Below are 19,570 nucleotides of genomic sequence, written 5' to 3'. Positions count from 1 at the left end.
ATGTATAAAATCTTGCATCTATGCCTACGCTGTTACACTGTGCATATTTTTCAATTAGGCTGAACTAGTTCTATAGATTTATTGTTGGCATTCCTAAAGAAACTGTTTCAATTAGGCTGAACGAATTTGGATTAGAATTAACTACTGTCATGAGCATACAACGAATTTGGGAGTTGGGTTCGTGTAGCATAACCACTTCATTTGTAGCAAGGATACAACGAATTGGCTTCATTTGTCATAGCTCATTTTTTGCTTGGTTTATTCAATTAAGAGTTTAGATTAGAATTTTTCATATTTGGTATTTACGCTTAAAACACTTTAAAAGGAACTGGACAATATTCGAACACTTTTCATATCAAGAAAAAATTTCAGCAGAGTTTCGTCTATATTTTTAACATTAAATCATAAAACCTGTCATACGTGAAAACAAGTTTCACAAATATTTGAATAGTCCAAATTTTGTACACCATTACATATTCCAACACTCATCAGAACTATTTCTTTCTATTACCTCAACTTCGATTTCGACCTCGCCCTCGCCCTTGACCTTGAGTTGGACCTGGACCTGTATTCTTTATTTTCTTCACATTCATAGGACCACCATCATTTGAAACAACCGCAACACAACCTTCATTCTCAGGACCACCAACCGGATTTGTCAATGCAGAAGTCATAGAAGAATCATGAACCGGATCTTTGGATGCAAAAACGGAGAAGAACCATCAACCGAATCTTTGGATGCAGAAGACGCAGAGGAATCATCAATCGAAAGTATTTGGTATGCTTCGGTTATTTGCCCAATAGCCTTCCCCCATCCATCACAGTCTTTAAAATGCTCTTTGCTTTTGATATATGAGAAATCTGCAATTTCATCAATTCATATACTTAAAAAAAAAAAAAAAAAAAGTTTAGGCCAAACATATATTTCTCAAAACACAAAAAGGTAAAAGTTGTTCGTAAGCCAACTTAAAAAAAAAAGACATGAAACTTTCTTTAAATTCAAATTTAAAAGACCACACTAATGATCAAAGGGTTTAGCATATAGATATTGAAAGTACACTAGCTGCAAACACAATCGAGTGTCATAACGTAACATGCAAAAATAAAAATAAAAATGACATGACATGATCAAATTCCAGTAACATTAGAAAAACAGTTTCTGGTCTGCACAGTCTTGGGAAACAATTCATATAAAATTGAAATAACTCCAAATCAATCAAATCCAAATCCTGTGAAATTCAGACACATATATCTAGATTTAGTCTCAAGAAACTTTTATCTAATCAAGTACCTAAGTCATCCTAATACCTGACTAAACCTCAAGTTTCAGGAATGTCAGCGAAACGGTTTCTGGTCTGTGCAGTCATGGGAAACAATTCATATAAAATTAAATATAAGTCCAAATCAGTCGAATCAAAATTCTAAGAAATTTAGACACATAGATCTTGATTTATTCTCAAGGGTAAAATGGAAGATTCTTTCTCAGAAATTTCCAAAAGTCTATGCAAGCAGGGAGTAAAAATCTGACATGTTTCTTGAGTCACAATCCATTTAAACCTTAACATGATTTTAATATACTCAAAGTGAAATAAAATAAAAACGTTTAGATTATGATAATTCATAAATTGTTTGTGCAAAAGAAAGATCTAAGTACTAAGCACCTAAGCACGAGAGTAAACTTGCCTTAAAGCATGAAAATCAATGAAGAAGATGATCTCCTCCTCTTTCTCTCCCCAAAGCTCTTCAAAACAAAAGTTTACCCTTAAATTTATATTAGGGGTGGCCAACCTATTGTAAATTTATGGAGTGTTACAATTAGCTACTAGTTAGAATGAATTCTTATCGGTGTTTAGCACCAACTCTTTTTGGAAGCTCTTCTTAAACCAAAGGGCTGGTTTGGAACCCTAAGCTGAGTTTGTTGACTGAGTAACCTAAGCCGAAAAGGTGGTCGGAGATGGTTACTAAGCCGAATCCCCATAGCGAGGGCCGCTAACTGGCTCTTTGAATTTGTTATGTTACTAAGCCTGTGTTTAAGCTCTATGCCTTTGCGCGCTAAGGCTTTCTTGGCTATCCCGAGCAACCCACCCTGATGAGCACTATTACCTCTACTTTTTTAGTTTGCTTGAGAAAACAATTTATTCTTAGAGACTGCTACGTTTTATAACAATCTATGCCATAGAGGAGTCTCAACATCACTTTCCGTGCCTACTCTACCTCTATTTTCTCCTCTTTCAGTTAACTAAATCCGTGTTTCCAGTTATCTCCATTTTTACTACTTACTTTTTCTTCTCATTCACGAGGCTTCAGATCTCTTCCTAGCAGTGTGATTGTACACATAACAAGAGACTATCTTAGTAACAAATTGGCAAGTCAAACAACCCTTTGATTAGTTAGAGTTAAAGACAATTAGTAACAGACAATAAATAAGATATGTTTTCATGATATAGAACACATCATAAAATGTTTATATAATCATTCCAGTGTCATACTTTATCAATATTAGCATCATAATTATTTCTTCATTCCAGCACACAGTACAACTTAGGTATTTCATAGAAGAAGGGAAAATAGCAACTTTCAACAAGAATAAGAAACTAGTTGTACGCTACTTCCTGAAGTTCAATCATCAAACTTAAAAAGGATTATACAACGAACTTATTCTACTTGGGATTCAACAATAATAAATGCATGACTGTTATTTATAACTGGGTGTATTATTTAACAAACAAACCGATTCTGAGGGTGAGGAGCAAAGTTGGTAACTTACCATCATATGAGGAAATTCTACAACCTCCACAACAAATAAGAAAGACAACAAAGCTATAGGCATTTTCATAACTTTATAGAAGGCTGCTAACTCATAAAGTCTTAAAACAAGTGAAGTCAATTAAGTAAATATATGAAAATACAAAAAATAGTCTTTTCTGAGATTAATCGCAAGAGTCTTTAAACACACAAACATGCATAGATAAACCAGTCAATCAATTTTACAAAACAAATCGAGCAATTAACTAAACAACAAAAAACAACAAAGTAGGTCAAGACGAAAATAGGTAAGTTGAGCAACAAAAACAGAAGAATTCATCAGTAAATGTATTACCTTTTTCTTAGTTTACCAACAGTCCTGGGGATATGAGGCTCCCGATGTGGGCTAAAGGTCTTAACGCTGAATTGAGATGTTCCTCATGATGTGTAGAAATTAACCAATTCCCACGATTCTGGATCTTTATAACCAAGATCATTGTTGTGACCTACCTCTTCTCCTCCTCTACTATTCTATTTATAATCCCCCCCCTCTCCCCTGGACCCTCCATCTGTCCACTCATCTTATGGCCTCTAGATTGCCATGTGTTATGTTCTCGTACGACGTTAGGGTTTCACCCTTTCCCCTGCCAGGCACGTGCCCAGATGGTTCGATTCCATGTCAGCTGGCCTTTCGTGCCGCGGTTCTCCCCTATCTGTCCTCGGCCCTCGGCCTCCATACTTGACTTCTCTGCCCACTGCCTCACGTAGCCTGTCCGTCATCCCACACCCTGCTCTCTTCCCGGCTCCCTCATCCGCCATACCCGCGGCCCTCGTAAACTGTGTCGCTACAATGCCCCCTCTCGAGTTCGCGGACCTCACGAATGTTCGTGGACTCGAGAACCCAAACAATCTGCCCTTTTCCGTAAATTCGGCTGCACGCCTTTCCATTATTGTCGCACGCGTCCCCCGCGTGTTTGGTCTGTGTCGCCTCGGTTTTTGCCCCTCCACGTGTCACCTTCCCTCTGGTTCCACTGACGGCTTCTTGGTTTTCGCTCCTATTTCTTTCCCCTTTTACCCCTCCACGCTCCAACTTCTACTTATTCCTTCTTTCCTTCTCATTCCTTTCTCACCCTTCTACTTCTTCCTTACCAGTCGCCATTTTTGCACCTTCCTCCTTTCTTCTCAGCTACTGTCGCCCCTGTTTACAGTCACATCCATCCCTCTTCCTGCTTTCCTCCCACTCCTCCATTCTACACACCTCGCCTTCTCAAACGTTCGCCTCTGCTGCTGGATTGACGCACCAGGTTGGTAATTTTCTCTCTTTACTTTTCACATTTGTCTTGTAAACTGTTCATATTCCTTAGCTCCCTCCCATGTCGGATTCTCAATCCGACGGTCCGACTTCCTCGCGGTCGTACGCGGAGGAGTCTTCTCCACCGCTTGATCCCACCGCGGCCCCCTCCACCACTGGGCGGCCTTTCAAGCTTCCACCGCCTCCCCCACGCTCCCGCCGACCTAATTTGGAAGCGATTAGGGTTGGCTATGGCATCCCAGACGACATCCTCCTCGAGCACGTGCCCGACGTGACTCACTTCCCTCATCTGGTTCCCCCCAAACCGGGATGCCTTGTGGTCACAGTCGGCCAAATTGTATCTGGCTTACGACTGCCACTGTCTCGACTAGATGTCGACGTATGCAACCATTTCAACATCCCCCCTTGCCAGGGTATCGGCAATTTTTGGCGTATCATGTATGCCGCGAACTATTATAACCTCCGCCACGAGCCCCGAATAGCCCTTCGCGACATAATTTCTCATTATTACATACGCAAAAGTACGAAAGATGTGAGTGTGGGGTACCACTCTTTCTGTGTCCGCCTCGGCAAACAGTCCTTCATTCTCAAACTCACCACCTCGGACAAAACTTGGCATCACTACCCCCTGTATGTTTCTGGTAATTTCGTGTCCGCGGAGGTTCCACCCGAAGTGACTCTCAACCATCTCACCTTCCTGCCTCGGGGTGAGTTCACTTTACTGCCTCTCTTTCTTATGTTGACTTATACTGCGGACTCACTCCTTGTCTCTATTTCTCTCTTGTGCAGGTTGGAAGTTCGACTCCAAATCCCGATTTTACGTCGGCCTGAAGTCTGCCATCTTTGAGCAAATCCGCAGTTTGGGCCCTTCTCAAGCTGAAGTCCTCGGCATAGATCCCTCTCATGGAACCCCCTTACTAACTGACCCTTCTTTGCACACCTTGGGTAAATATTCCGCTCCCTTTTATCGTCCTCCGCCCCCAAAAGAACGAAAGCCCCGTCCTTCTCCATCCTCACTATCCGCCTCCCATCCGTCCCAACGTAAAACCCACCGCCGCGGCTTCACTCGCAAAACCTCCAAGTCTCAGGCCCGGGCTCGAGCTCTAGAGGAGATAGTCAAAAGGTCCACTGCCCACCTTTCTTCCCGGCCTCGCCAATATACATCTCCTTCTTTCCGTTCCCTTGCTGACTGGGACGATCAATATATTCCCCCCAATTCCCCTCCAGCCGATTCATCACCTCCCCCTATGGACGTCTCCAAGATCAAGCTGTTCGACAGCGACTCGGACGATGACGTGACTGAAGTCCCTCCTTCCCACACTGTCCCAGCCTCTACTGTTCCCCCAGTGTCCGCGGATCCCTCCTCTGAAGAGCCCCCCCACAAGCGCCGCAGATCTTCTCCCTCTGCAAGCCTTTCTGCGGCTCTTCCGTCTTCTCCTCATCCACAGCGGCCCGGCAAAGAAACCGCTCGCTCTCTCCCTGGGTCCGCGGCTCCAGAAATTTTCCGCCCCCACTTCAAGGTGCGCGGCCGCTCGGTCAATGTAGAGGATTCTGCTCTAGAAAACCCTGCCGTGGCCTCAGCAATGTTCTATGGTTCCCATCTTCCTCGTGACTTGGCCTATGCTGATTCTGGGACCTTCGAACAGCATCGCACCTCCTTGTATGCCGGCTGGGAGAAGGTCTGTCTTTCTTGCCCTCTTTGCACTTTCTGTTTTGACCCTTGTTCTGACTGCTCTTCCCTTGCTAGGTGAGCCTGGACATGGCCTATATGATCCGCGGCCTCTTCTCTTCCCTGGATTCTGTGGAATCCTTGGAGAAGGAGGTCGGCGGCCCTGATGGATTACGGGCCACCTGTGAGCGCCTCCAAGCTGAGCTGTCGGCAGCGGACATGGCCAAACTCCGAGCCGAGGATGAACTGAGGATCGCCGAAGCTTCCCACCAGGCCTTCATGGACGGGGTGAACGACCGCCTAAGCAAACAACGAGACGCCCTTGCCCTCCAGCACCAGGAAGCTACAGCCGCTCTTCTTCTGCAACACACTCAGGACATGGAGCAGCTGCGGGTAAGCTTCAAGGCTCAAGCTGACAAGCGGGTGGCCAAGAAGCTTGCCGAGGAGCATGTGCGTTTACTCAAAGAGGGCCGACTCCTTCCCGAAAAGCCCCCCTCTCCCATGCCGGAAGATCCATCCACCGCGGTACCCGTTGCCGCAGAGCCGCTGGTTTTGGAGTCGGTTGATGTTGCCCCCCTCAATCCGCTGCTTGAAGGCTCTGTTTGTGAGGCCGCCTCCCTGGACCCCGACTCGAGTGCTCGTGACCAAGCTCCCCTTGCCGAAGATCTGGTGTAGAATTTAGACTAGCCCCACATTGGCTGTCTGCTATCGGTTTAGCTATTTTGTAACTTACTTTTTCAACTATGTGTGCCCCTAACATTATTGGTTCTTTCCCTTTCATTTGTATGTTGGCGTGGTTGGAGCCTGTTTCACCCTTTCCGATTACACGTATAATCTCTTAGTTTTAATTGTTGCTTTGTCTGGCATGCTACTGTTCGTCATTTCTTGCCTCTATTTCTACTCATCTCGTCCTTATCTACGCTGGGGCCTTCTCTCTTCTTGCCCCCATGTGTGATCCCCCCCTCTCTCGCTTAGGAACTTCTCTTTTCCCTTTGGAGTCACTTCGTTGACTCTAGGTTCCATCGGGCAGCTCGACTGCCGTGGGTCGATTTGAACCATTCGGCCGTGAAGAAGCTCCTCCCCGCGACCTCTTTTTTTGAGTGGCCGCCTTCCGTTGGGCTTCTCTCTTTGCCCCCGGTATAGCGTATGCCTTTCTTCCGCGGATGGCTCTCCCCGACCCGCGACTCTATCTTGAGGTGGACCTCTCGTCCTTGGGCGTCTCTTGCCCTCAGCTGTGTTTAGCCTGACTGTTGTAGTTTACGTAGAATGGTGAAATTTACTCCCCAAAAGTGCCATTGTATTATATATTTACAAATAGCTCCAGTGTATCATTCTGGACTTTCATTACATTCAAACATGAAACTTTTTTAGCATTCTCACATTCCATGGCTTTTCTAGCACCTTTCCTTCTGCTGTGCTTAACTTGTATGTACCGGCTCCTCCTACGTCGACCACTGTATAGGGCCCCTCCCAGTTCGGCCCGAGCTTTCCATCAGTCTCTCTCTTGGTACTCTGAGTTACCCGTCGCAGCACGGCATCCCCTACTCTGAACTGTCTTGGCTTGACTCTCTTGTTATACCGTCTCTGCAGGCTGCGGTGATACTCCTCTAGTCTGATTCGCGCCTTGTCTCTTCTCTCTTCTGCTAAGGTCATATCCGCTGCCAGTATGCCCTCGTTCAGCCCCGACTCCACCGCCCTTGTCCTCGTTGTGGCTGCCACCATTTCCGTGGGAATCACGGCCTCTACCCCGTAAGCCAAAGCAAAGGGAGTTTCCCTTGTTGATGTTCGAGGCGTGGTCCGGTATGCCCATAGAACATGACTAAGTTCATCTGCCCACACTCCTTTCTTATCCTCTAGCTTCCTTTTGAGATTGTTCATAATGGCCTTGTTCGAAGACTCTGCCTGCCCATTGCCTTCTGGATTGTATGGGGCCGAGAACCCCTGCTTCACCTTGTATGCTTGCAAGAACGCCTTCACCTTGGCCCCGGTGAACTGGGTTCCATTGTCTGCTATGATAATATATGGCAACCCAAATCTACAGATGATATTCTCCCACACAAACTTGATCACGTGAGTCTCCTTGACCTGTTGCAGGGCCACTGCCTCAATCCATTTGGTAAAATAATCTGTGGCCGCCAACATGAATCTCCTTTTTTTGTAGCCGCGGGCAGCGTGGACCCACTATATCCATTGCCCACATTCGCGAAGGCCACGGACTTGACACACCGTGTAAATGGTTCGGCTGGGCGCAAAAGATCATCCGGCGAACCGGCACTTCTCGCATCGTTTAGCATAGTCCACGGCGTCCCTTTTTCATAATGCGGCCAAAAGTAGCCCCCGATATCGATCGTGTCTTTGTTGTTACGCCCCGAGTGGCTCCCGCAGTCTCCCTCATGCAACTCCGCTAACACTTCAAGGGCTAATCTCGGCCCGAGACATTTTAACAAAGGTCCACTGAAATTACTCCGATATAGCTCCCCCCCTATGAGCACGTATCTCCGGGATGTCTGCTCCAGTCTCCTTCTCTCCCCTTTATCTCCCACCGCGTCCCCCGTCAAAAAGCTCTTGATAGGTATGATCCATCCCCCTTCGTTCTCCTCTGCCTGACATACCTCCGCCACTCTTTCCTCCCCCTCCTCCGTGCTAGGCTTCTCCAATCGCTTTACTTTTATCACCCTTTCTTCTGATTCAGGGATCGCGGCCGCCACGTAGGCTAGGGCGTCGGCATGTCTGTTTTCACCGCGACCCAAGTGTATGAATCTAACCTTCGCAAACACGGCAGCCCTCTTTTGCAGCACTTCCAAATATTTTGCCATGCGTGGGCACCGCGCCACAAACCCCCCGTTTGCCTGACACACCACCAGATTTGAGTCGGAATACACTGTCAATTCTCTCACCCCTACCTCTTCTGCCATTCTCATGCCTGCTATTACCGCCTCGTATTCTGCTTCGTTATTAGATGCCGCGAACCCCAACTTCATGGTTAACTCTATTCTGTTGTTTTCCGGCGTGACCAACACTGCCCCTATTCCACTGCAATTGTCTGTAGCCGACCCATCGGCGAAGACTCTCCATCCATTCCTTCGATCCCAGGGGTCCAACCAATCCTGTTCCCTGATCCTTTCCGGCTCCATGACCATCTCGTTTCCCCAGGTGGGGTCCTCCGCTGGAAACTCTGCTAAGAATTCTGCCACCGCTTGCGCCTTTTCCGCTGTTCTGATCTGATACTGTATCTCGTAAGAACTCAACATCACTGCCCATTTCAGCATCCTTCCCGACTTCTCAGCTTTCAATGCTTGCTTTAGCGGCAAATTGGTCACCACCACTACAGAGTGCGCCTCAAAGTACGGTTTCAACTTCAGGGCCGAGAACACCAATGCCAAGGCATATTTCTCTATTCTGCTATATCTGGTCTCGGCTTCCAGCAATGTTTTACTTTGGAAGTATACCGGCTTTTCCAGTTTACCCACAATTCTGACTAGTACCGAGCTAATGGCATATTCCGTGACCCCCAAATATAAGTACAACTTCTCTCCCTGTTCTGGTCGCGACAGCATAGGGGCCTTACCTAAATAACCCTTTAACTCTTGGAACGCCCTCTCGCACTCCGGGGTCCATTCGAAATCCCGCGTATTCCTCGGCCAGCCCGATCTGGCGGCCTACACTTATCGGCGACCGGAGATGAATCTATTCAAAGCCGCGACCCTTCCCGCAAGTCTCTGCACCTCCTTGACATCCTGAGGCGACGGCATCTCCACTAGGGCCCTTATCTGTTCGGGGTTGGCTTCTATTCCCCGGTGAGTAACTATGTATCCCAGGAACTTTCCCGTAGTGACGCCGAACGTACATTTCTCTGGATTAAGTTTTAAATTGTACAACCGCAGTATTCTAAATGTCTCTTTCAAACCATCTAGATGCTCTTCCTCCGACATGCTCTTCTCCACCATGTCGTCTATGTAAATCTCAATCCCCTTTCGGATCTTACTTTCGAACATCTTCTCCCCTAGCCGCTGAAATGTGGCCCCGGCGTTCTTCAATCCAAACGGCATTCTTGTGTAACAGTATGTCCCACCTTCCACCACGAAAGCTGTCTTTTCCTGATCTGGCCCATACATGGCCACCTGGTTATATCCCATTGATGCATCCATGAAAGAAAACACTTTAAACCCTGCCGTTCTATCCACCAGCTCGTCTACTCTCGGCATGGGGTAGCTATCTTTGGGACACTCTGAATTCACGTCCGTGAAGTCGACGCACATCCGCACCTTGCCATTCTTCTTAGGTACCGCGACCACATTCGACAACCAGTCGGTAAAGGACACCTCTCGTATTATACCTGCCCCCTTCAATCTCGCGACCTCTTCGCGAATTCCTTCGGCGTACCTTGGTCTAATCCCTCGCATCTTCTGTCTTACTGGTTTCGCGTCCCCCTCATATGTAACTTATGACATACGAACTCCGGGTCCAATCCGGTGACTTCCTCGATCATCCAGGCAAATACATCTTGGTTAGCAGATAAGAACCGTATTAATTTGCTCTTCCATTCCTCAGACAAACTGGACCCTACTGATGTGAACTTCTCTTCACCGTTCTCCCCCAAGTTTACTACCTCTATCTCATCCAAAGTCTTCTGTCCTTCTTCTAACTCCGTAGAACCCTCCCCGACGGGGCACTGTAATTGCTATGCCTGCCTCTTCCTGGACCGCGAGGTCTCTTCCTCTGACCCGCGGATCAACCTCTTCACTGTACTCTAGTGGCTGTTTTTTGCCGACACCTGATCCCCGCGGACCTCGTATACACCGGTCGGGGTAGGGAACCGAATCACTTGATAGTAAGTGGAGGGAACTGCTTTCATCTCGTGAATCCATCTCCTCCCCAGGATGGCGTTGTACTGCGAGTCGGCATCCACCACCTTAAACCTTGAAAACACCGTAACAGGTCCCGCAGTCACTGGGAGCAAGAGCTCCCCCAAGGGTTCCGTCATGCTCCCGTTGAACCCATACAAATTTGTTGGCGAGGGCCTCAGTTGCTTCCTGTCTATGTTCATTTCTTCCATTGCCCCTCTAAATAGTAAATCCACAGCACTGCCGCAATCCACCAACACTCTCTTTACTATGTAATTTCCCATAGTCACCGTGACCACCAACGCGTCCTCATGCGGGGAGTCGATAGCTCGGAGGTCCGCGTCGGTGAACGTGATGCTCTTCCTTCCTTTTGCGACCCCGTAATCTATCCGCGACTGCCCTGCTGTCTCATGTACTTGTTGTATGCTTGCCGCTCGCCTTATCCTGTCGCGGTGTGCATTATGGCTCAATATCTCTCCACTGAAGATCACGTTGATCGTTCCTAGTATCCTTCCCTGGGTAGGCGCCTGCTCCCCTTTGTCCCCTTCCGCTACAAACTCTTTCAATAATCCCCTTGCTATCATCCTCTGAATTAACCACCTTAACGCATAGCAGCCGTCCGTCTCGTGATTGTGTATTTGATGATAAGCACAATAAGGTCTGCCTTGCACCTCCACTGGCTTGGTTCGCGGACCCTCATACCCTTGCAGATTCTGAATCAGCGGTAGTATTTCGCTCAACGGCTTATTCAGTGGCACTTGCTCTTCCTTGCGGTAAGGCTTTTTGTCTCGACCTTCCCCTCTAGCCTCTTCGCGGCCCCTCTCGGGCCGCGATGAATACCTTCGATATCCACTGCCCCCTTTGTCAGAGGGTTCATATTGCCGACGCCCCTCTGCTCTATCCAACGATAACACCGCCTTTCCTGGCCTTCTCACCTCCTTCTGCATGGTGTCCTCATACCTGATGTACTTTTCCACCCTCGGATACAAGTCCTGCAGAGTTGCTATCTCATTCTTTGCTACCGATTCATGTACCCTAGTTCCCGGGCGCAACCCTCTCTCGAAAGCTATCACCGCCGTCCTTTCGTCTAGATTCTCCACTTTCAAAGTCTCCGCCTTGAATCTACACAAGAAATCTCTCACCGATTCCGCAGACCTCTGCCTTACGTTGAACAAGGCCGCGATGTCCACCACCCGCTTCTTTTGGTGTATGAAGTGATCAATGAACGCTTGCTCCAACTCCTGAAAGTTATTAATACTCTTCGAAGGTAACCTGTAATACCAATCGGATGCTCCCCCTTTTAAGCTTGCCGGGAACATCATACATCTTAGTCCGTCATACACGCGCGACTCTTGCCCGCAACGGCATCTGCTGCCGGAAATGATGAATGTGGTCCGCTGGATCTCCCGTTCCATCATACCTCTCAAACCTTGGCTGATTGAACCTCTTCGGCACTTCCAACTTCCATATCAGATTTGCCAGTGGGTTCCGATTCAACCCCGCCACCACCTGACTTGCCGCGCCTCCTGCTCCCTTGGTCTGTCCCAAGCTAGCCTTCAGATCGCTGGCTATCATTTCCCTGACTTGTTCCTTAGTGAGCCCCACCCCCATTTGTTCTTCCGCATCCGTTTCCCCTTCCTCCTCTTTCTCTGCTCTAGACACCTCCCTCTCCGACTCCTCTATTGTTTCTTTCTCCCTTCTCAACCCCTCATTTTCCTCCCTCAACCTCGATATTTCCTCATGCAACAACCTTGCTTCCTCCGCTCCAGACATTATTGTCTCTTCCCTATCTCGCTCCTCCCCTCCGCTTCTTGTTGACTCCACGTCCCTCCTCGGGCGACCGTCGCCTTTTTGGTCGCCCACTCTTCTTTTTGTTGGCATCTCACTATTTTTTTTTATTCTTCTCTTTTCTTTTCTCTCCCCTGACGGCCAAATGTTGTGACCTACCTCTTCTCCTCCTCTACTATTCTATTTATAATCCCCCCCTCTCCCCTGGACCCTCCATCTGTCCACTCATCTTATGGCCTCTAGATTGCCATGTGTTATGTTCTCGTACGACGTTAGGGTTTCACCCTTTCCCCTGCCAGCACGCGTGCCGGATGGTTCGATTCCATGTCGGTGGCCTTTCGTGCCGCAGCTCCTATCCCTCCCTCGGCCCTCGGCCTCCATACTTGACTTCTCTGCCCACTGCCTCACGTAGCCTGTCCGTCATCCCACACCCTGCTCTCTTCCCGGCTCCCTCATCCGCCCTACCCGCGGCCCTCGTAAACTGTGTCGCTACAATCATGACCAAAACAAAATATTATATCCCCATCCTTTGTCAATTCTAACAGCTTATAAAGTCCCGCATGGTATTTATCATTGTATTCATTTTCCAGTTTAATATCATCCACAACGTATTTCTTCACCCAAGATGACTGCACCCCATACTTTTTCATTACCCAAACCTTAATATGCTTCCTATTAAGAGTATGAACAAGATGGAGACGCCCTCCTAACACCGACAAATACAAACTAAAATTTTCCGTCCCTAAACAGAACTTTGGTAGTGGAAGTGGATGGAATTCCTCGGTATCTAAGTTGAAAGAGATGATAACATCGGAATCCCGATTCTCACAAGGAGAACCAATCCAATGCAAAGCTCCATTAAGAAACACATTTACATTTTTCTTATTATAATTGTATTGAACTTTGCGTATGCATCTCCACTTGCCATAACCAAAGTTAAATACCTCGGCACTTGTACAACATTTATTACCCTCCAAAACCTCTAATATCCTTATAACCTTGAAAACTTCATAAACCGAATCATACCCAAATCCCGTTACAAGAGCCTCTAGTTCACTCATGGGAGGTTTGGGGACAACCCCGTGCTCACCAGTAATAGGATTAGACACAAAATAGGGCGGTCGACATGAAAAAACCAATCCATGACATGAATGAATTTGGCGCAATGGTGTGGGCAGTTTCGCCTCATAAATGTTCACCATTGCGCGTTCATCTTCCTTAATCTCTTCAAGACTTACCAAGTAGAAAATTTTCTTCCATATATCAAAATAAATAATAAAAGGGATGTTACTCTGAATCACCTTTTTGTGCTACATTTTGACAAATCGAGGATGTTTGACTGTATTGTACCATGCTTTGCATGCCCACCTGACTTCAGTTAGAGTTTCAACATCTACCCTAGATAGAATCTCAAAGAAGACTTCAACTGGGAGTTTGGACATAATTCCAGTTATTTCAAACCCTTGTAACTCCAAATCTCCTTCTTCTTTTACCTCTAATGAGCGTTATTGCTCGAATGCTCGGTTAGCATTAAGTGAGATGGCACTAAAGAAGATCTATGAGACCTCTGATCAAAGAACAAAATTAGTGCTTTAAATTGACTTCTTTCCATAACATCAACTAACTCATTCTAAAGGCCACAGAATGAGAGAAACAAAACTAACTCATTCTATTTATCATAACATCAACTCCTTTATCATAACATCAAACTATACAAACCCAAGTTCTTAAATTTTTAGAAACTTTTTATTAACCACAATTCAAATTTAGTAAATAAATAAAACAAAAGAATCCGCTCATCTGAATCGAGTTTCGCCGAAACCGATTTGGCAAGGAAGCAAGAATAATATACACCCAAACGGACATGGTCCATTACTACTTGATTGCATTCACATGTTAAGCAAACACCGAAAAAAAAGTAACGAAAAAGAAATTTCACACCAAACACAGAGGTAACAGTATGGAGTTGGTGTTTCTGGTGGTGCAGAAGTGATTTTGCACGCTGTCAACCGCATAGTATATGCTAACAGTGACAGTACCTCTCTTTCGATGCTGCTTGTAGATTTTCAGAATGCTTTTAACATGGTTGATCGGATTACTATGTTGAGAGAGGTTCGTATCCGTTCACTACACCATATGGACTGATTTGTAACGGATATGCATCCGTCACTAAAAATATTAGTAACGGTTATCTTGCGTTGACACAAAAGCGTGACAATCGACAGTAACAGATATCAGTCACGTTTATTTTCCGTTACTAAAATTAGTCACGGATAATATACGTTACTGAAATTAATTTCAGTGACACATAAAAACCGTTACAATTCATTTCCAACGTTTATTAATTTCGCCCAATGTTTGTTTGCAACCGATAGTGTTGGTATTTTCCGTTTCTGACATTTACTAACCGTTACTAATTTTCCATTACTAACAGTTATATATCCGTTACTAATTATTTACATTCCTAACGATTTTCTATCCGTTACTAATTATTTCTCATTTATTAAAAAAAAATGGTTTTTCTAGCCCTTTTATATGTGGGGCCACCTACACTCTTTTCAGTCTACAATGTATCAATTAAATTCTTCTATTCATCAATAACTCGATCTAACAATTAAATTCTTTCAATTCATCCACAACGAAAAGTAATGAGGAACAACATAGATGTTCTAAACACCCCGCCCCGCCAACCAAGTAAAATAGCAAAGTTTACACAGAGGGACATTTTGCGGCGAGTTAGTTCCCTATTTGCTGATATTATTGCACCTGGATTTGAAAGTGGTGGCACACTTCAAAGGTATACTTCTCCATTACTATACCCAGCAATGACTTTACTTCCAAAGGGGCATGCCCAACATGAAGAAGTAACTTTCTTTGTTTCATTTGATTACGACAGCATGTTTCCACCCATAAGAAGAATTCCCTTACTTTCTTCAAGTCCCCATAATACAATAAGACCATCTCAGAAAATTATAAGTACCCTACATAGAAACAAGAGTCACAAAACAATATAGGAGATCATAGATTTGCCAAAGCAAGGATTGAAAAACGAAACTCTTCAATCTTTATCGTTTACTGTTACATTATTACCTGACATGGGTGTTGTTGTCGCCATGCTTGGAGTTCTCCTCCGTATCTTTGTCCCCACGATCTAACTCGGTTTGAGGCTTTGAGACGTTATCATCAATAGTGGATAAGGATAAGGAAGTTGCACAATTTACTGCACAATTATCTGCAAGTAAACAAGATGGCATCAGGAAAAAAAAATGTAACATGTGCTCCTACCTTCAGGAGTTTGTGAAACCTTAATTGTTGTTCATGCTTACCTATTTGCGTCATAGGACTACTCTGACCAGGTGAAGATGTCGGAATCATGAAATTCTGATTGACATAGGTGTGGGAGTGAATTGGGGAGGGAACAGAACCAGTTCCAATAGAAAGATTGCGACGATGGTGCTTATTACCATCAAAAAGGTGCAGGCCCATCAGTTTCCTACTATGAAGCTCCATTGCTTGCTGCAATTCAGCCTGCTCCAACTTTGTTCTCATAAACAGTTCGTTGGTATTGTACAACATCCTCGGACTGCTTTCCATTTGCATACTGAGCTAAAGGTCAAAGGGGTCCCGGTGATCATGGCCAGTAATACCAGATGGTGAGAAATCTCCCAACTCCATCATTGGTTGTTGCTGCTTCCTGTTTATTGGGAAGAGGTGGTAAATGTATGTGACGCATAAAACAAAGATCGAAACTATGAAATTGGAATGTGGAGTGCATGTACCTATCTGGGACTTTCCCTTTCTCTTTGTAGGGCTTAACAAGCACACGAGCATCGCAGACAAAGTGTGGGTTGCCTTTGGCGAGTATGAGCTTCAGTCGTATAATAAATACTTGGAAAAGAAACAAGAAGTACCTTCAATCCCCAAGTCTTAAAATTGCAGAAACAATAGCAAAAAATAGGAAAAGAATCTTCACTCAGGTAGAGATGAGGAGTAAGGAGAAACCTGAAGTAATTGGAGACGTCTTCTTCTCTGAAAGTGCTGTCAGCTGGGAAAGTCAAGTATATCTGCCTGGATGCAGAGTTAGCCATTCCTCCGGGGATGCTTAAAAAGTCACTTCTCTCAATTCGAGACCGACCATAATGGTGCAAATCGTCCCCATCCAACATTAACCCAGCCGCTGCCCTGAAAAAACTAATACCTCAATCAAAACAAATCAATGAAACCCAAAATGAACCAATCCTCAAAATAGAGCTCTATGCTAGTGAAAACAATAATAGTAATAATAAACAGCACACTGCACCTCAAAGTATCATTCTGCTGCTGTTGCAACAAGAAATTTGAGCATTTGTTGCCAGTGTAAGGGAAAGAACCAGAAGCAAGTATCTGGGAGGCATTGGTCAATCTGCTGTTGATGCTGACAATGTTTCAGACTTCTGGATCTAAGAAGCTCGCGACACTATTCCATGACATCAAATTCACCACCAAATGCGGTTGAATCAGTAGAATCATGGAGGAAACGACAGCTTGTCCCATTCTTACAGTAGCCTCTAGCATAGTAAAGGCATGGCTTCCACCCAAAAGGATCCGAGCTGATATCTTTGACGGAGTGGCTGCGTCGGTGTTGCTCATTGTTGACACCCCAATTGGGAGGAGGGGAATTGAAGAACATAGCATCAGTGTTGGTGGCAAAGTCGGAAGAGGGGAAAAACAAGTCAGGGTCTTTTAGGCCTTCGTCGAGGAAAGACAAGTGGTCTTGGAGATGAAATTCATCAATGTGGTTTTTTTGACATTGTGGTGGAAGCCATTGGGGCTCAAAACATTAAAATCAGCGGAGGCAGAAGAGTGAGAGCGGAGTAATCTGGAAGAATTCTGCCTGGAAAGTGGGAAGAACGGAGAGACCGTGGGAGAGAGACCTAGTTCATTACAGGCTTTGAGGATGAGAGAGTGGATATGGGATTCAGGTCCAAAAGCAAGGCGGATCATTTCTTTGTCACCATGATCTTGGATCAAGAGAAAACTCATGATCTTAGCCGCATTCTCTGGGTCTATGCTTTGAATCCTTGAAAAAACTATTCTTGTTGCTTCAAAAGCATCCATGATTTGGATTTTCTTTCGGTGTTGGGCAAAGATGATGGTTTTGGACTTGAAAAATAAAAAAGTACACCAACCTCTAAAATAAATAAATAACTTACTCACTCACTCAGAGTAATCCTTTATCTTCAATTCTCCTATGACTTTTCCTTTTCTTGCCTCACTGCTGCTGTTCTGCAAAAAGATATAAACGAACCAAAAAGAAGAAAGTTAGATTTTTTTGAGAGGCTCAAAGAAAGTCTCTGAATTTTTCTCTGACTACTACTTTAAATACCAAATCCCTCTCATAGTCTCATGTTTATGTTTACAAAAAAAAACAAAAAAAAAAGTTAGATTTGGGTATCTAAAAAAGCAAGGAAAAATATGATATCCTACTACTACTACAGTACTACTGCTACTTAGTAGTTACCCACCATGTAGGTCTGGACTCTCTGGATCCAACATCTTTAAGAGTTTCTAACTAAACACCCCACTATAGACTTAAAATTTAAAAATTCAAGAATTTGTTGTTCAGGTACCCGAATATCAGTATTAGGATGCAGTCCAAGAACTACCATGCTCTCAAACAGCCTCGAAGGCTCTTTTACAGGACCCTGCAGAACATAGATAATCAAAGCTGACAGTCACACTGAGACTACATAAGAAACACAAAGGTAAATGAATTTTACGTTTTGCAACAAATGAACTCTCTGGAAGGCACCTTTGCATATTCATTTTTCTGACTAAAGTGCTACTCTTTTTAAAAGATTGATAAACAGTATTGCCATCAAATATGTCGGGAGTTTCCATAAAGAAGATTCACACTTTGATATTTAAGTTCTGATTTCATTAACATAAACGATTATCAATGATTGATTATGTTGTACTACAGAGTGTAATAAGTGAAAATTTAAGCAGAATTCACGTCAACTACTTGATCAGAAGAAGAACAAAGAAAGAGATTAGCATACCATGGCATGCAACTGAAACCTTGCCCACTGACGCTTCAGGCTAGTCAAAACTTCGGGATTATATGCCGCTTTCTTGACTTCGAAAGCAGAAGGTGAGGAGCCTTTTAATACCCTTGTGAACTGGCGTTGAAATTTCTGAAATTGGCTATTGTCATCTTTAATTGAAAATACAGCAGAAGGACGTGGGGAACGAGGCACTGCAGCAGTAGTAGCTACTGCTGCAACAGCTTTCGCAACATCCTCAGTAGTCTGCATAAAATACGCAGCACTCCATCCAGGACTTCCAAAATCTTCACTCTTAGTCATCTCTCTTAACAATTACACCAGATAAAAATTCTGATCCTTCTGAAAAAAGTATGTCATAGCCATAAGTTAGTTACTCCCTCACAACTGAAGTATGTCATGCACAAAAAAACTTGTGATTATCGCCGTAAATCATAAGAAATGAAAAAAAAAACAAATCATACATCAAAGAGATGAAAAATTCACACACGAAGTTTAATGAACATGGGCATGGCATGATGCAAGTTATATGAAAAAAGAATACAAATTTAACAATACTCAACAGATAATTTTACAGAAAAAGTGACAACGGCTATTTAATTTACTCTCTTTTTTCACATTATAAACATTTTGAGTAACAACGGTTCCAACACGCAAACACTTGTCTTTCTCCTGCATAAGATAAGATGGTACAACTGCTCCCCAAACACTTGTCTTTCTCCTGCATAACAAAATTAAAAGCACTGGAAAAAGATGGAAAAGATTTGACCAACCATCACGAACTTCAATTAGTTTCTAATAAGAATGCATGAGAAGAAATTGAATCAGGCTACAATAATTGGAATTACAATAATTGGAACATACAACTTGGCAAATGAATGCAATATGTGAGAAAGACCAGCCTGCATTTGCATTTGCATTTGCAAAACAGACATTTCCAGCTGCTGTGTGAATGGCCTCAATGCCTCCAGCAGTCGCAGAAGCGGCCGGCAGAGATGTGGTCAGATCTCTAAGTGCAATGAATGTGGCCTCATTAATTAGAAAATAGACAAAGTACTATCTATCCTATGTAGGTTGTCCTAGCCAAATCCAACTCCAACTAAGATAAAAATGTTCTCAAAATCAGTGCATCCCCTGAGCAGACTGCTGTACAAGTAGCTAGCATTCT

General features: G+C 44.6%; 4 protein-coding genes and 1 long non-coding RNA gene across 7 annotated transcripts; all 5 read right to left on the bottom strand.

Annotated features, from left to right (window-relative positions):
- Positions 1 to 335: 335 nt before the first annotated feature.
- On the bottom strand, positions 336 to 4,854 carry LOC147503760 (uncharacterized). Of its 2 annotated transcripts, none has more exons than XR_015192822.1 (2): positions 3,101 to 4,854; positions 336 to 884 (listed from the first exon to the last, which is right to left on the bottom strand). It is a non-coding gene; the product is annotated as an uncharacterized LOC147503760 (long non-coding RNA). The 2 variants fall into 2 exon arrangements; XR_015192821.1 differs by having other exon boundaries at positions 336 to 861.
- A 2,222-nt stretch (positions 4,855 to 7,076) lies between these two features.
- LOC147503759 (uncharacterized) lies at positions 7,077 to 9,283 on the bottom strand. The gene is made up of 2 exons (XM_086604950.1): positions 7,867 to 9,283; positions 7,077 to 7,732 (listed from the first exon to the last, which is right to left on the bottom strand). Exons 1-2 carry the CDS (start codon positions 9,281 to 9,283, stop codon positions 7,077 to 7,079), a joined length of 2,073 nt encoding a protein of 690 aa, XP_086461076.1.
- A 1,193-nt stretch (positions 9,284 to 10,476) lies between these two features.
- Positions 10,477 to 12,343, bottom strand: LOC147503758 (uncharacterized). Its single transcript, XM_086604949.1, has 2 exons — positions 11,927 to 12,343; positions 10,477 to 11,811 (listed from the first exon to the last, which is right to left on the bottom strand). The coding sequence occupies exons 1-2, from the start codon at positions 12,341 to 12,343 to the stop codon at positions 10,477 to 10,479; spliced, it is 1,752 nt and encodes a 583-aa protein (XP_086461075.1).
- A 476-nt stretch (positions 12,344 to 12,819) lies between these two features.
- On the bottom strand, positions 12,820 to 13,560 carry LOC147503757 (F-box/kelch-repeat protein At3g06240-like). Its single transcript, XM_086604948.1, has one exon. The coding sequence runs from the start codon at positions 13,558 to 13,560 to the stop codon at positions 12,820 to 12,822; it is 741 nt and encodes a 246-aa protein (XP_086461074.1).
- Positions 13,561 to 14,929: 1,369 nt separating this feature from the next.
- LOC147503756 (uncharacterized) lies at positions 14,930 to 18,780 on the bottom strand. 2 transcript variants are annotated; one of them, XM_086556994.1, is made up of 8 exons: positions 18,400 to 18,780; positions 17,968 to 18,042; positions 16,659 to 17,623; positions 16,361 to 16,540; positions 16,138 to 16,246; positions 15,685 to 16,052; positions 15,449 to 15,590; positions 14,930 to 15,339 (listed from the first exon to the last, which is right to left on the bottom strand). In XM_086556994.1, the coding sequence occupies exons 1-3, from the start codon at positions 18,703 to 18,705 to the stop codon at positions 17,555 to 17,557; spliced, it is 450 nt and encodes a 149-aa protein (XP_086413120.1). In that variant the 5' UTR covers positions 18,706 to 18,780; the 3' UTR covers positions 14,930 to 15,339; positions 15,449 to 15,590; positions 15,685 to 16,052; positions 16,138 to 16,246; positions 16,361 to 16,540; positions 16,659 to 17,554. The 2 variants fall into 2 exon arrangements, with proteins under 2 accessions (XP_086413120.1, XP_086413121.1); XM_086556995.1 differs by lacking the exon at positions 17,968 to 18,042 and having other exon boundaries at positions 18,400 to 18,777.
- Positions 18,781 to 19,570: the final 790 nt, after the last annotated feature.

The sequence above is a fragment of the Coptis chinensis genome, chromosome 4 (genome assembly GCF_015680905.1).
Source record: "Coptis chinensis isolate HL-2020 chromosome 4, ASM1568090v1, whole genome shotgun sequence".
Classification (NCBI taxonomy): domain Eukaryota; kingdom Viridiplantae; phylum Streptophyta; class Magnoliopsida; order Ranunculales; family Ranunculaceae; genus Coptis; species Coptis chinensis.
The sequence above is the reverse complement of the archived record's forward strand: the minus strand, read 5'-3'. Positions and strand labels throughout refer to the sequence as shown.

What these genes read in the sequence shown, in the direction of transcription:
- LOC147503756 (XM_086556994.1), bottom strand. Translation starts at nt 18,705, where the DNA reads ATGACTAAGAGTGAAGATTTTGGAAGTCCTGGATGGAGTGCTGCGTAT. An exon ending in GGTTTCAGTTGCATGCCATG is followed by an intron (nt 18,043 to 18,399) that starts GTATGCTAATCT and finishes TATGTTCTGCAG; the next exon opens with GGTCCTGTAAAAGAGCCTTC. An exon ending in ATCCTAATACTGATATTCGG is followed by an intron (nt 17,624 to 17,967) that starts GTACCTGAACAA and finishes ATCTTTTTGCAG; the next exon opens with AACAGCAGCAGTGAGGCAAG.
- LOC147503758 (XM_086604949.1), bottom strand. Translation starts at nt 12,343, where the DNA reads ATGTCTGGAGCGGAGGAAGCAAGGTTGTTGCATGAGGAAATATCGAGG. An exon ending in GGCAGCAGATGCCGTTGCGG is followed by an intron (nt 11,812 to 11,926) that starts GCAAGAGTCGCG and finishes AATAACTTTCAG; the next exon opens with GAGTTGGAGCAAGCGTTCAT.
- LOC147503759 (XM_086604950.1), bottom strand. Translation starts at nt 9,283, where the DNA reads ATGCTGTCGCGACCAGAACAGGGAGAGAAGTTGTACTTATATTTGGGG. An exon ending in TACAAAAAAAGGAGATTCAT is followed by an intron (nt 7,733 to 7,866) that starts GTTGGCGGCCAC and finishes TTATCATAGCAG; the next exon opens with ACAATGGAACCCAGTTCACC.
- LOC147503757 (XM_086604948.1), bottom strand. Translation starts at nt 13,560, where the DNA reads ATGGTGAACATTTATGAGGCGAAACTGCCCACACCATTGCGCCAAATT.